The sequence below is a fragment of the Physeter macrocephalus genome, chromosome 18 (genome assembly GCF_002837175.3).
Source record: "Physeter macrocephalus isolate SW-GA chromosome 18, ASM283717v5, whole genome shotgun sequence".
Lineage (NCBI taxonomy): Eukaryota > Metazoa > Chordata > Mammalia > Artiodactyla > Physeteridae > Physeter > Physeter macrocephalus.
Genome location: NC_041231.1, coordinates 95,194,813 through 95,206,299, shown reverse-complemented (window position 1 = coordinate 95,206,299; position 11,487 = coordinate 95,194,813). Strand labels below are relative to the sequence as shown.

Sequence of the window (11,487 nt, the reverse complement as noted above, 5' to 3'; positions counted from 1 at the left end):
CTACCTTGCTGAATTCGTTTATCAGTTCTAGTAGTTTTTGTGTGGCGTCTTAGGGTTTTCTATATATCGTATCCCGTCATCTGCATATAATGACAAATTTACCTCTTCCCTTCCAATGTGGATGCCTTTTATTTCTTTTCCTGATTGCTGTGGCTAGGACTTCCAGTACTATGTTGAATAGAAGTGGTGAGAGTGGGCATCCTTGTCTTGTTCCAGATTTTAATGTCCTGAAAATATCAATTAGTCTAACTGTTCTAATGTATCATTTAGGATAATTTGATGTCTTTTAAGTCTCCTTTAATCTAATGGTTCTCCACCTTCTTTTTCTTACAATTTATCTGTTGAACTCAGCTGTCTGATTGCAGGGTTCCCCCACAGTCTGGATTTTGCAGATTGCACACTCATGGTGTATTTCAATGCGTCTTTGTCCTCTATTTCCTGTAAATTGGCAGTTGATCAGATTCAACTTGATCAGATTCAGGTTTAATCCCTTTAGTAAGACTACATTATTATTATGAATTTATGTATTTAAACTTATTTAATGGGTTTCAGTCCATTCTAATTATTACCCTTATTGAAACTCAAATTGTCCCATCTTTGGCCAATGGGAAGTCTCTTCAAGTTGGCTCCTGGGTCCTTTGGAGATGACCCTAGAAGTCTTTAATAGTTCCTCTGCTCTTCAGTATGTCAAGATATTTTATGCTCATTCTATACATTTCCTGCCCCAGATCTAGAATCACCCATTTCTCCAAGTAGCCTTTGTTTCTTTAAGTGGGACTTGGTATTTCAAAACCACATTCCAGATGATAAGAATGAGCACTGCTACTGAAAAGATGCAGGAAACTAGATAGGTAGTTCATACTAATGATAATTACTCATTTTACCCCATATTACACATACATTCTCAAAATACTAATATTGCCACCGTCAATATACTGAAAAGTTAAATTTTTGCCGATGCTCCTCCCAAACTCCTTTCCAGTTTTACAGTAATTTTGTACCAATATTTCGGAGTACAAATCCATCTCAGGTTATACTTTTTGTGGCTCTCAGCTCCAAATCTTTGCTTGCTATGCAATAATGGAGCTGAACTCTGTAAATACTTCTCCCATATCAGCTGGTTTAATGTTAGGCTTTGCTAGCAGAAGGTGCTGTTGCAAGGAGGGGGCGGGGCCATAGTAGGGGCGGGGAGGCACTGGAGGAGGAAGAGGCTTCTCTTTCTGATTCTCCTGTACTTATCTCCTTGGGCTCCTGCGGAGTGTGTGGTTCCTTTCAGCAGTGCCCAGTAGCCAACAACAAGCGGCAGCTTCCCCGGGCAGCTTCCCCCAGTACACCGTTTTTTAGATGGCTTCATGGAGTGGAGTGCTGCTGGTATAGCACCTTCCTGTAAGTGGCTTCTCTGGGACTCTGCGGTGAATTCTGATAAAGGCACCTTGCTGTGGCTAGTTCTCCAAGAACTCCAGAGAGGATTTCTAACGGGGCTCACTGAGGCCACAGCAGGGAGCCACAGTCATGCCCTCTCCAACAAGGAGGTGGATGGGGCATGGGGGCAAGGGTGCTTCTTGGCCATTCTATTTCAGTTCAGGAGTGGTGGCTGTTCCCTGTATCTACTGTTCCTATATGGTAAGAATTCTCTTTGCCTTTTGCTAGTCAGCCTCCCTTTATTCCAATTCCATTAATATTCTTCATAGTAAATGTCCTCTGTTCAAATTATTGTGCAGTTTCTATCTCTTGACTGGACCCTGACTGAAACAAAGCCTCATTTAGTCTTGGTTCTACAAGTAATATTGCAAGTTTCACTAACTGTCTTTGTGTCACTGTCAGTAATTGTGGTTGCCAAGCTGCACCCCTCAGGAAGAACTCAAGTAACATTCTGAGTTCTTTCATTTTGATAACCAATAGGCTTTTATACTTTAAAGTCAGTTTTGCTGGATACAGGGTACTTGGTTCTCATTTTCTTTCTTTGAATATTTTAAATGTTTCACCATTTTCTCCTCACATAAAGTGTTAATGTTGAAGTCTCATGGTAATCCAATTTTCTCTCAAATTTTTTTTGGCCTAAATGACCATTTTTCAAAATGTAAAGTCTAGTAATTTTACTGACTAGAATACATCTTGTTCATGCTCAGTGCTTTCAGGCGCACAGTATACAGTGTGAGGTTTTGAATATATATATATATATATATAAATGTATATATGAATATATATGTGAATATATACAAATAGAATATATGTATTTTACTTCAGGAAAAGTTCTCTTGAATTATGCGTTGTATTCTGTTAGCTCGCTTTGGTTTTCTTTAGCAAGAACTCTTAATCCATACACTGGATCTTCTTTACCTATCTTCAATATTTATCTTTTCTCTAAAATCATTTGTTTCTATATTTATTTAAAATCTCATTTTCAAATTCTAGTTCTCTTGGGCACCATCTGTATTTACTCCTGCGTTCCTTCTAGTTCAGTATTTTCTGAAACCACTTTTTCTCTTACTTCTAATTCTTTCCCAAGTTGTTACTTTATTTCTGAGGTTTTTTTAATTTTGATTTTTTTTTTCTTTTTTTTTTTTTTGGCTGCGTCATGCGGGACCTTAGTTCCCCGACCAGGGATGGAACCCGTGCACCCTGCATTGGGAGCATGGAGTCTTAACCACTGGACCACCAGGGAAGTCCCTATTCTGATTTTTCTTTCATGTCTTATATAATTTTCTTAATATCGTCACAGTTTTTATCTGATTTTTTTCGGCATTAGCACTATGCAATTTTGCATTTGTGGTTTGATCCCACACTAGTATTTTGGGGTTTGTGGAGTTATCTGTTACCTAGTTTAGTTGTAAATGTTGCCCCATGCATTTTTGGTTTCACTATACAGTCTGTTTGGATGTGGTGATTCATGCAGATTCAAGATTCATGTACTGCCCTCTTTCCAGAATCCATATATATATATTTATTTCTATTTTTATTTATTTATTTTTTTTGCTGTACGCGGGCCTCTCACTGTTGTGGCCTCTCCCGTTGCGGAGCGCAGGCTTCGGACGCGCAGGCTCAGCGGCCATGGCCCACGGGCCCAGCCGCTCCGCGGCACATGGGATCTTCCCGGACTGGAGCACGAACCCGTGTCCCCTGCATCGGCAGGCGGACTCTCAACCACTGCGCCACCAGGGAAGCCCCCATTTATATTTTTGACTCATGAATACTTCCCTTTTTATATCCCTGAGACTTCAGTCCTTGGCTGAGTATGATGGGAAGGGACTAGGGTTGATCAGGGTGTTGTATGGATTAGCAGTGGTGCATTACATCACATCCTCATTCTTGAGTGATGATTTACTAGGTTGTCCAGGTTACATTTATATATAACTATATATATAGTTATATACTCTGTACTATATATGTTCCACTATCTTTGGCATATTTTTACTTTTGACAATATGGCTTCCAGTCTAAATGTCATTTCTTTCTAGTTAGGTTACGTTTTAACTGCTGCTATTTAAGATCATTATTTTTCTCTTTGCTTATATTCATCATATATGTGTTATATGTATATGCTATTTTCCTAAGACTTGATGTGCTTCTTCAACGTAAAGAGTCATCTTCCTTCAATTCTAGAAAATTATTGGCCATTATTTCTTTTTCTCTCTTTTGGAATGCCTATTAGATGTACTGTTGAACCTTCTTATATTATGTAGAACCTCTGAATTTGTTGATTACAAAAGGCAGTAATTTTATTTTTGCTTAAGCCAGTTAGAATTAGGTTTATCACCGAAACAGAAACACTCTTACTTTCTCAAAAGCGAAGTCAAAGAAAGAGAAAAACAGGTGATTCCTGAAGCTGTTATGATTATCTATAACTAGATATCCTTGAAACCTAAAGTACTCCTGAACTTTCTATGCAAGTCAATAAATTCATTTACTTTTTCTCTCTTAAATCAGTTACAATTGGATTTCTGATAACTGCAGCCAAGAGTACTAATTAATATAAATGTCTCCTATGTGAGTGGCACTGTGCCAGGTGCTACCTAATCAGTGGTATGCAAAACAAAGACCAGTGTCTCCAATAACCACAATATTTTACACTCATTCCATGCTGTCTCAGGGAGCCCCGGTCTGTCGGGCTGAGGTCTGGAGTTTACAAGCCTCTTTGCAGTGTTGTGAGTTTGAAGCCCAGAGTTCCCTGCTCAGCAAAACCAGGAACCGAAGCAGAAGAAAAGGAGCCCTGGATTAAGGCAGGTGACAAACATTACCACCCTAGCTGTGCACGATGCAGCAGATGCAACCAGATGTTCACAGAAGGAGGGGAAATGTATCTTCAAGGTTCTACCGTTTGGCATCCCGGCTGTAAGCAATCCACCAAGACCGAGGAAACACTGCGGCCTACCAGGACTTCTTCCGAAAGCATTTATTCTAGACCAGGCTCCAGTATCCCTGGGTCCCCAGGTCATACTATCTATGCAAAAGTGGACAATGAAATCCTGGATTACAAGGATTTAGCAGCCATTCCCAAGGCCAAGGAAATTTATGACATTGAACGTCCAGATCTTATTACCTATGAACCTTTCTCCTCTTCGGGCTATGATGACAAACAGGAGAGGCAGAGCCTGGGAGAGTCTCCAAGGACTTTGTCTCCTACTCCATCAGCAGCAGGGTACCAGGATGGGCAGGACCGGATGATCCACCGATCCACCAGCCAGGGCTCCATCAGCTCCCCTGTATACAGCCATCACAGCTACACTCCAACCACGTCTCGCTCTCCCCAGCATTTTCACAGACCTGATCAAGGGATCAACATTTACCGAAAACCACCTATCTACAAACAGCATGCTGCCTTGGCAGCCCAGGGCAAGTCTTCAGAAGACATCATCAAATTTTCCAAGTTCCCAGCAGCCCAGGCTCCAGACCCCAGCGAGATACCAAAGATTGAGACGGACCACTGGCCTTGTCCCCCCTCACTTGCCGCCATAGGAGCTGACATGAGACGCAGATCTAGCGGCAGAGAGGAAGATGACAAGGAGCTTCTGAGGCGCCGACAGCTGCAAGAGGAGCAATTAATGAAGCTCAACTCGGGCCTGGGCCAGTTGATACTGAAAGAAGAGATGGAGAAGGAGAGGGAGAGCCTGGAGAGGTCCTCCCTGGCCGCCGGGTGCTATGATTCTTCCGTCGACTCAGCTTCACATGCTCTATCATCGAAAACCTCATCTCTCCCAGGCTATGGGAAAAACGGGCTTCACCGGCCTGTTTCTACAGACTGCTCAGTACAACAGCTATGGGGATGTCAGCGGGGGAGTGCGAGACTACCAGACCCTCCCAGATGGCCACATGCCTGGAATGAGGATGGACCGGGGTGTCTCCATGCCTAACATGTTGGAACCAAAGATATTTCCATATGAAATGCTGATGGTGACCAACAGAGGGCGCAGCAAAATCCTAAGAGACGTGGACAGAACCAGGCTAGAGCGCCACTTAGCCCCAGAAGTGTTTCGGGAAATCTTTGGAATGTCCATCCAGGATTTTGACAAGTTACCTCTTTGGAGACGCAACGACATGAAGAAAAAAGCAAAACTCTTCTGAGTACCACACATAGACAGCAATTAGAAAAAGGACTGACCATGGCGGTGACACATAGGATGTGGTATTAAGGCCCAAACTTGATTGGAGAATTTGCAAACTACTGTCCCTTAGCAACAACCAAAAGGGAAAATCTGATTAAAACACCCATGAGCCAAATGTTGGGCCAGCCCATGGCAACGTTCGCCCAGAAGCAGCGGGGTAGAAATGTCTGTGTTCCCCCCTCGACAGCAGTGTTCACGTGTGACCTTTTTCCATCACCTATGTGCACAGCAGGAGCTACTTTTTTTTTCTTTCAACTGTTATTCAATAATAGTGTGACTGTATGGGTAAGAGCCAGCAAGTGCCCTTAGGATGCCGCATGGACAAAAGCAGTTGTAATAATATCAAAGTACGAGTATATTTATTATGTAGCGCCGCGGCTGAGAAGGAAGAGCCCGAGGGACAGATCCATGTGGCAGCAGCCTTTGCCCTACCTTTCCTCACTGGCCTCCTGCAGCCCTGCCTGGGCTTCAGCACGAGGGAAAGCAGAATCGGGGCCCCCGGCAGCTCTGTTTCAATAGCCACCAAAGTCATTTTTAACATGCTCCTTGTCCCCTACTGTTTGCTAGGACCTGTTTGGCAAATTACTTAGCCTATTATTAAAAAGAAAAAAAAAATTAAGAGAAAGAGAGGAAAAAGGAGTGAATGAAAATTCTCCTTAAACCCTTTTCTACTTCAGAAAGTGTGCTCCTCCCCACCAAGGACAGGAGATGTCTCAGCCCCGCAGCCCTCCACTCTTACAAAGAAAGGAAAGGGGGATGGTCTCCAGATTGGCCCAGTTGTATGATGTTAGGTGAGTTTTGTCCAAAGGCCACAGCAGTCTTGATCAAAAACAAAAGTTCTGTCTCCTCTCAAAAAAAACAAAACAAAACAGAACAAAACAGGGGCTTCCCTGGTGGCGCAGTGGTTGCGCGTCCGCCTGCCGATGCAGGGGAACCGGGTTCGCGCCCCGGTCTGGGAGGATCCCACATGCCGCGGAGCGGCTGCGATGCAGGGGAATCGGGTTCGCGCCCCGGTCTGGGAGGATCCCACGTGCCGCAGAGCGGCTGGGCCCGTGAGCCATGGCCGCTGAGCCTGCACGTCCGGAGCCTGTGCTCCGCAACGGGAGAGGCCACAACAGAGGGAGGCCCGCATACACAAAAAAAAAAAAAAAAAAAAAAACTGGTTAGGACCACCCACCCTCCAACAGGGCATGCACGAGTGCCCCCTCGGTGACCTTTGACATCAGAGGGCTGAAGACTCCACCCTCAGATTGTGCTGAGTGCCTCCTCATTGGAATGTGGGGAGGCCTGTAGCTTATTACGCCTGCGCAGAACGACGATTACCGCACCTTTTTCCAATCACCTTTCCCCACTCTCCCCACACTTCAGACCGCCCTGCTCCCCTTCAGGGAGGCGGATTTGAGATTTGTCCTCTCATATCCTCGTATCCTCACTTGGTTGCCCTGTGAATAAACCCTCTCTTGGCTGCAAACTGCAGTGTCTCAGCATTTCGGCTTGCTGCACATTCCGCAAAATGAACCCGATTCGGTAACAGATGCTGTATTCCATCTGGAAGTCAAGGTTGATGCCACCAAGGTAGGTTCCTGCTGCAAGGAATTTGAGGACACCCTCCTCCTTCATTTTCAGGCTATCAGGGGCTCTGGACATTGTGATAGTTTCCTTTTGAGTTAAGATGGGAAATCAGAACAATGCCATATGGACCCCTTTTTGGGTAACACAGAAAGGCTTGCTTTTCCCAATATTAATGATTGCCTTTCTTTTAAAAATTTGTTTGGTTTTCTGTATACCTATCCATTTTTTTAAATTGTCAAATACTCATCAATATTATTCTCCGCAATTCATATTTATAGATTTCACTTTTGTTTGGGGGACTTCTTTCTACACTTATTTTTATATACTAATAGGTTTCAGGTGAGAGTGATAAGCTGGTAAACCAAACTTTTTGCCCTTGGGCCTCCAAATGGCAACATATAGAAGGCTTTCTCTGGGACCATTCAGTTTCTCGAAAGAATAATACTCCAATATCTAGTTTAGGAGGCATGGGTTTGGCTGATGGAATTTCAAAAAGAGGAATGGGAAGAGAAATGGGGGATAAGGAGTCATTATTCAGCATACAGATTTTTACTCATCAGCTTCCTGTAAGCACTTTCCACTTCCCAAAGTACCTTATACCTCCAAGTTCTGAGCCTCTCCTCAAATCAGTGACCTACTGTCTTGCAAAACTGCAGCCACCTTGTTGGTTTATAACTATTCCTTTGTTTCACTTCAGTGGGTGTTTTGGAAAGAAAATGAGTGAATGTGGTCAATTCACTATGATTTTCCAGACTCTCTCTCTCAAATTCATTTAACTCAGGAATTATATCCTTTCAGGATCTAATTTACTCAAAGTCATTTCTTTTTGCATCTCATTCCTTGCTTTTGAGTTCCATTTCCCTCTTACTAAAGTATACCCTATAGAGTTTAGGTGTTTGAGTGAAAAATTCTCCATTTTTATCACTTTCATTAACAGCTTGGTTTAAATGTTTCATTAACATCTTGGTTAATAACAGATGGTTTATTACAAGGTGAACATACTTGTATTCGCTTCCCAAATCAAGAGTTTTGTCAGTCACACCAGAAGCCTGTGTTCTCCATTCCAGTCACAAACCCCCTGCCTCCCCCAAAAGTAATCACTATCTTGACTTTGATAGTCACCACTTTAAAAAATGTCTTTAAGTGTACCTCTAGACACTATAATTTAGTCTTACTCTTTAATTTGATGTCTTTAAAAAAATACTTTATTGAAGTATAGTTGATTTATAATGTGTTAATTTCTACTGTACAACAAAATGATTCAGTTAGACATATATATATTCTTTTTCGTATTCTTTTCCATTATGGTTTATCACAGGATATTGAATATAGTTCCCTGTGCTATACAGTCAGACACTGTTGTTTATCCATCCTACATACATAATAGTTTGCATCTGCTCGTCCCAAACTCCCGGTCCTTCCCTCCCCTACACACCCTTCCCCTTGGCAACCACAAGGGGGAGTAGTATTCCATTGTGTGTATGTACCACATCTTCGTCCACTCATCTGTTGATGGACATTTAGGTTGTTTCCATGTCTTGGCTATTGTGAACAGTGCTGCTATGAACATTGGGGTGCATGTTTCTTTTTGAATTATAGCTTTGTCCAGATACATGCCCAGGAGTGGAATTGCTGGATCATATGGTAACTCTATTTTTAGCCTTTTGAGGAACCTCCATACTGTTTTCCATAGTGGCTGCATCCATTTACATTCCCACCAACAGTATAGGAAGGTTTCCTTTTCTCTGCACCCTGTCCAGAATTTCATATATGTAGACTTTTTATTAATGGCCATTCTGACCCGTGTGAGATGGTACCTCCTTGTAGTTTTGATTTGCATTTCTCTAATAATTAGTGACGTTAAGCATCTTTCCATGTGCCTGTTGGCCATCTGTATGTCTTCTTTAGAAAAATGTCTATTTAGGTCTTCTGCCCATTTTTTGATTGGGTTGTTTGTTTTTTGATAGAGAGTTATATGAGCTCTTTTAATATTTTGGAAATTAAGCCCTTGTCGGTCGCATCATTTGCAAATATTTTCTCCCAGCCTGTAGGTTGTCTTTTAATTTACGGTTTCCTTTGCTGTGCAAAAGCTTGTAAGTTTGATTAGGTCCCATTTTAAAATTTTTGTTTCTATTTCTATTGCCTTGGGAGACTGACCTAAGAAAAAATTGGTACGATCTATGTCAGAGAATGTTTTGCCTATGTTCTCTTCTAGGAGTTTTATGGTGTCGTGTCTTATATTTAAGTCTTTAAGCCATTTCGAGTTTATTTTTGTGTATGGTGGGAGGAGGGTGTGTTCTAATGTCATTGATTTACATGTGGCTGTCCAACTTTTCCAACACCACTTGCTGAAGAGACTATCTCTTCTCCTTTGTGTATTCTTGCCTCCTTTGTCAAAGTAATTGACTATAGGTGTGTGTATGTTTGTTTTTGGGCTCTCTATTCCGTTCCATTTATCTATATGTCTGTTTTTGTGCCAATGCCATGCTATTTTGGTTACTGTTAGCTTTGTAATACTGTCTGAAGTCTGGGAGGGTTATGCTTCCTGCTTTTTTCTTTTTCCTCAGGATTGCTTTGGCGAATCTCGGTCTTTTATGGTTCCATATAAGTTTTAGGATTATTTTTTCTAGATCTGTGAAAAATGTCATGGGTAATTTGGTAAGAATCACATTAAATCTGTAGATTGCTTTGGGTAATATGGCCATTTCAACAATATTAATTCTTCCAATACAAGAGCATAGGATATCTTTCCATTTCTTTGAGTCATCTTCAATTTACTTTATTAATATTTTATAGTTCTCAGCATATAAGTCTTTCACCTCCTTGGTCAGGTTTACTCCTAAGTATTTTATTTTTTGACACAATTTTAAAAGGGATTGGTTTTTTACCTTCCCTTTCTGATATTTCATTGTTAATGTAAAGAAATGCAACCGATTTCTGTATGTTAACCTTGTATCCTCCTACCTTGCTGAATTCGTTTATCAGTTCTAGTAGTTTTTGTGTGGCGTCTTAGGGTTTTCTATATATCGTATCCCGTCATCTGCATATAATGACAAATTTACCTCTTCCCTTCCAATGTGGATGCCTTTTATTTCTTTTCCTCTGTTTTTGTGCCAATGCCATGCTATTTTGGTTACTGTTAGCTTTGTAATACTGTCTGAAGTCTGGGAGGGTTATGCTTCCTGCTTTTTTCTTTTTCCTCAGGATTGCTTTGGCGAATCTCGGTCTTTTATGGTTCCATATAAGTTTTAGGATTATTTTTTCTAGATCTGTGAAAAATGTCATGGGTAATTTGGTAAGAATCACATTAAATCTGTAGATTGCTTTGGGTAATATGGCCATTTCAACAATATTAATTCTTCCAATACAAGAGCATAGGATATCTTTCCATTTCTTTGAGTCATCTTCAATTTACTTTATTAATATTTTATAGTTCTCAGCATATAAGTCTTTCACCTCCTTGGTCAGGTTTACTCCTAAGTATTTTATTTTTTGACACAATTTTAAAAGGGATTGGTTTTTTACCTTCCCTTTCTGATATTTCATTGTTAATGTAAAGAAATGCAACCGATTTCTGTATGTTAACCTTGTATCCTCCTACCTTGCTGAATTCGTTTATCAGTTCTAGTAGTTTTTGTGTGGCGTCTTAGGGTTTTCTATATATCGTATCCCGTCATCTGCATATAATGACAAATTTACCTCTTCCCTTCCAATGTGGATGCCTTTTATTTCTTTTCCTGATTGCTGTGGCTAGGACTTCCAGTACTATGTTGAATAGAAGTGGTGAGAGTGGGCATCCTTGTCTTGTTCCAGATTTTAATGTCCTGAAAATATCAATTAGTCTAACTGTTCTAATGTATCATTTAGGATAATTTGATGTCTTTTAAGTCTCCTTTAATCTAATGGTTCTCCACCTTCTTTTTCTTACAATTTATCTGTTGAACTCAGCTGTCTGATTGCAGGGTTCCCCCACAGTCTGGATTTTGCAGATTGCACACTCATGGTGTATTTCAATGCGTCTTTGTCCTCTATTTCCTGTAAATTGGCAGTTGATCAGATTCAACTTGATCAGATTCAGGTTTAATCCCTTTAGTAAGACTACATTATTATTATGAATTTATGTATTTAAACTTATTTAATGGGTTTCAGTCCATTCTAATTATTACCCTTATTGAAACTCAAATTGTCCCATCTTTGGCCAATGGGAAGTCTCTTCAAGTTGGCTCCTGGGTCCTTTGGAGATGACCCTAGAAGTCTTTAATAGTTCCTCTGCTCTTCAGTATGTCAAGATATTTTATGCTCATTCTATACA

At 41.1% G+C, this 11,487-nt stretch overlaps 1 protein-coding gene and 1 pseudogene across 1 annotated transcript in view; one reads left to right on the top strand and one right to left on the bottom strand.

Moving 5' to 3' along the window:
- Positions 1-6,555, top strand: part of LOC112064362 (actin-binding LIM protein 1-like) — an 11,022-nt gene extending 4,467 nt beyond the window's left edge. Inside the window, 3 exon segments of the mRNA XM_055079883.1 lie at positions 1,855-1,865; positions 4,350-5,239; positions 5,241-6,555. Coding sequence (XP_054935858.1) covers positions 1,855-1,865; positions 4,350-5,239; positions 5,241-5,562 — 1,223 coding nt within the window. The 3' untranslated portion in view covers positions 5,563-6,555.
- The window catches only part of LOC102975165 (40S ribosomal protein SA-like), a 12,877-nt pseudogene extending 5,101 nt beyond the window's left edge, over positions 1-7,776 (bottom strand).
- Between the last annotated feature and the right edge of the window lie 3,711 nt (positions 7,777-11,487).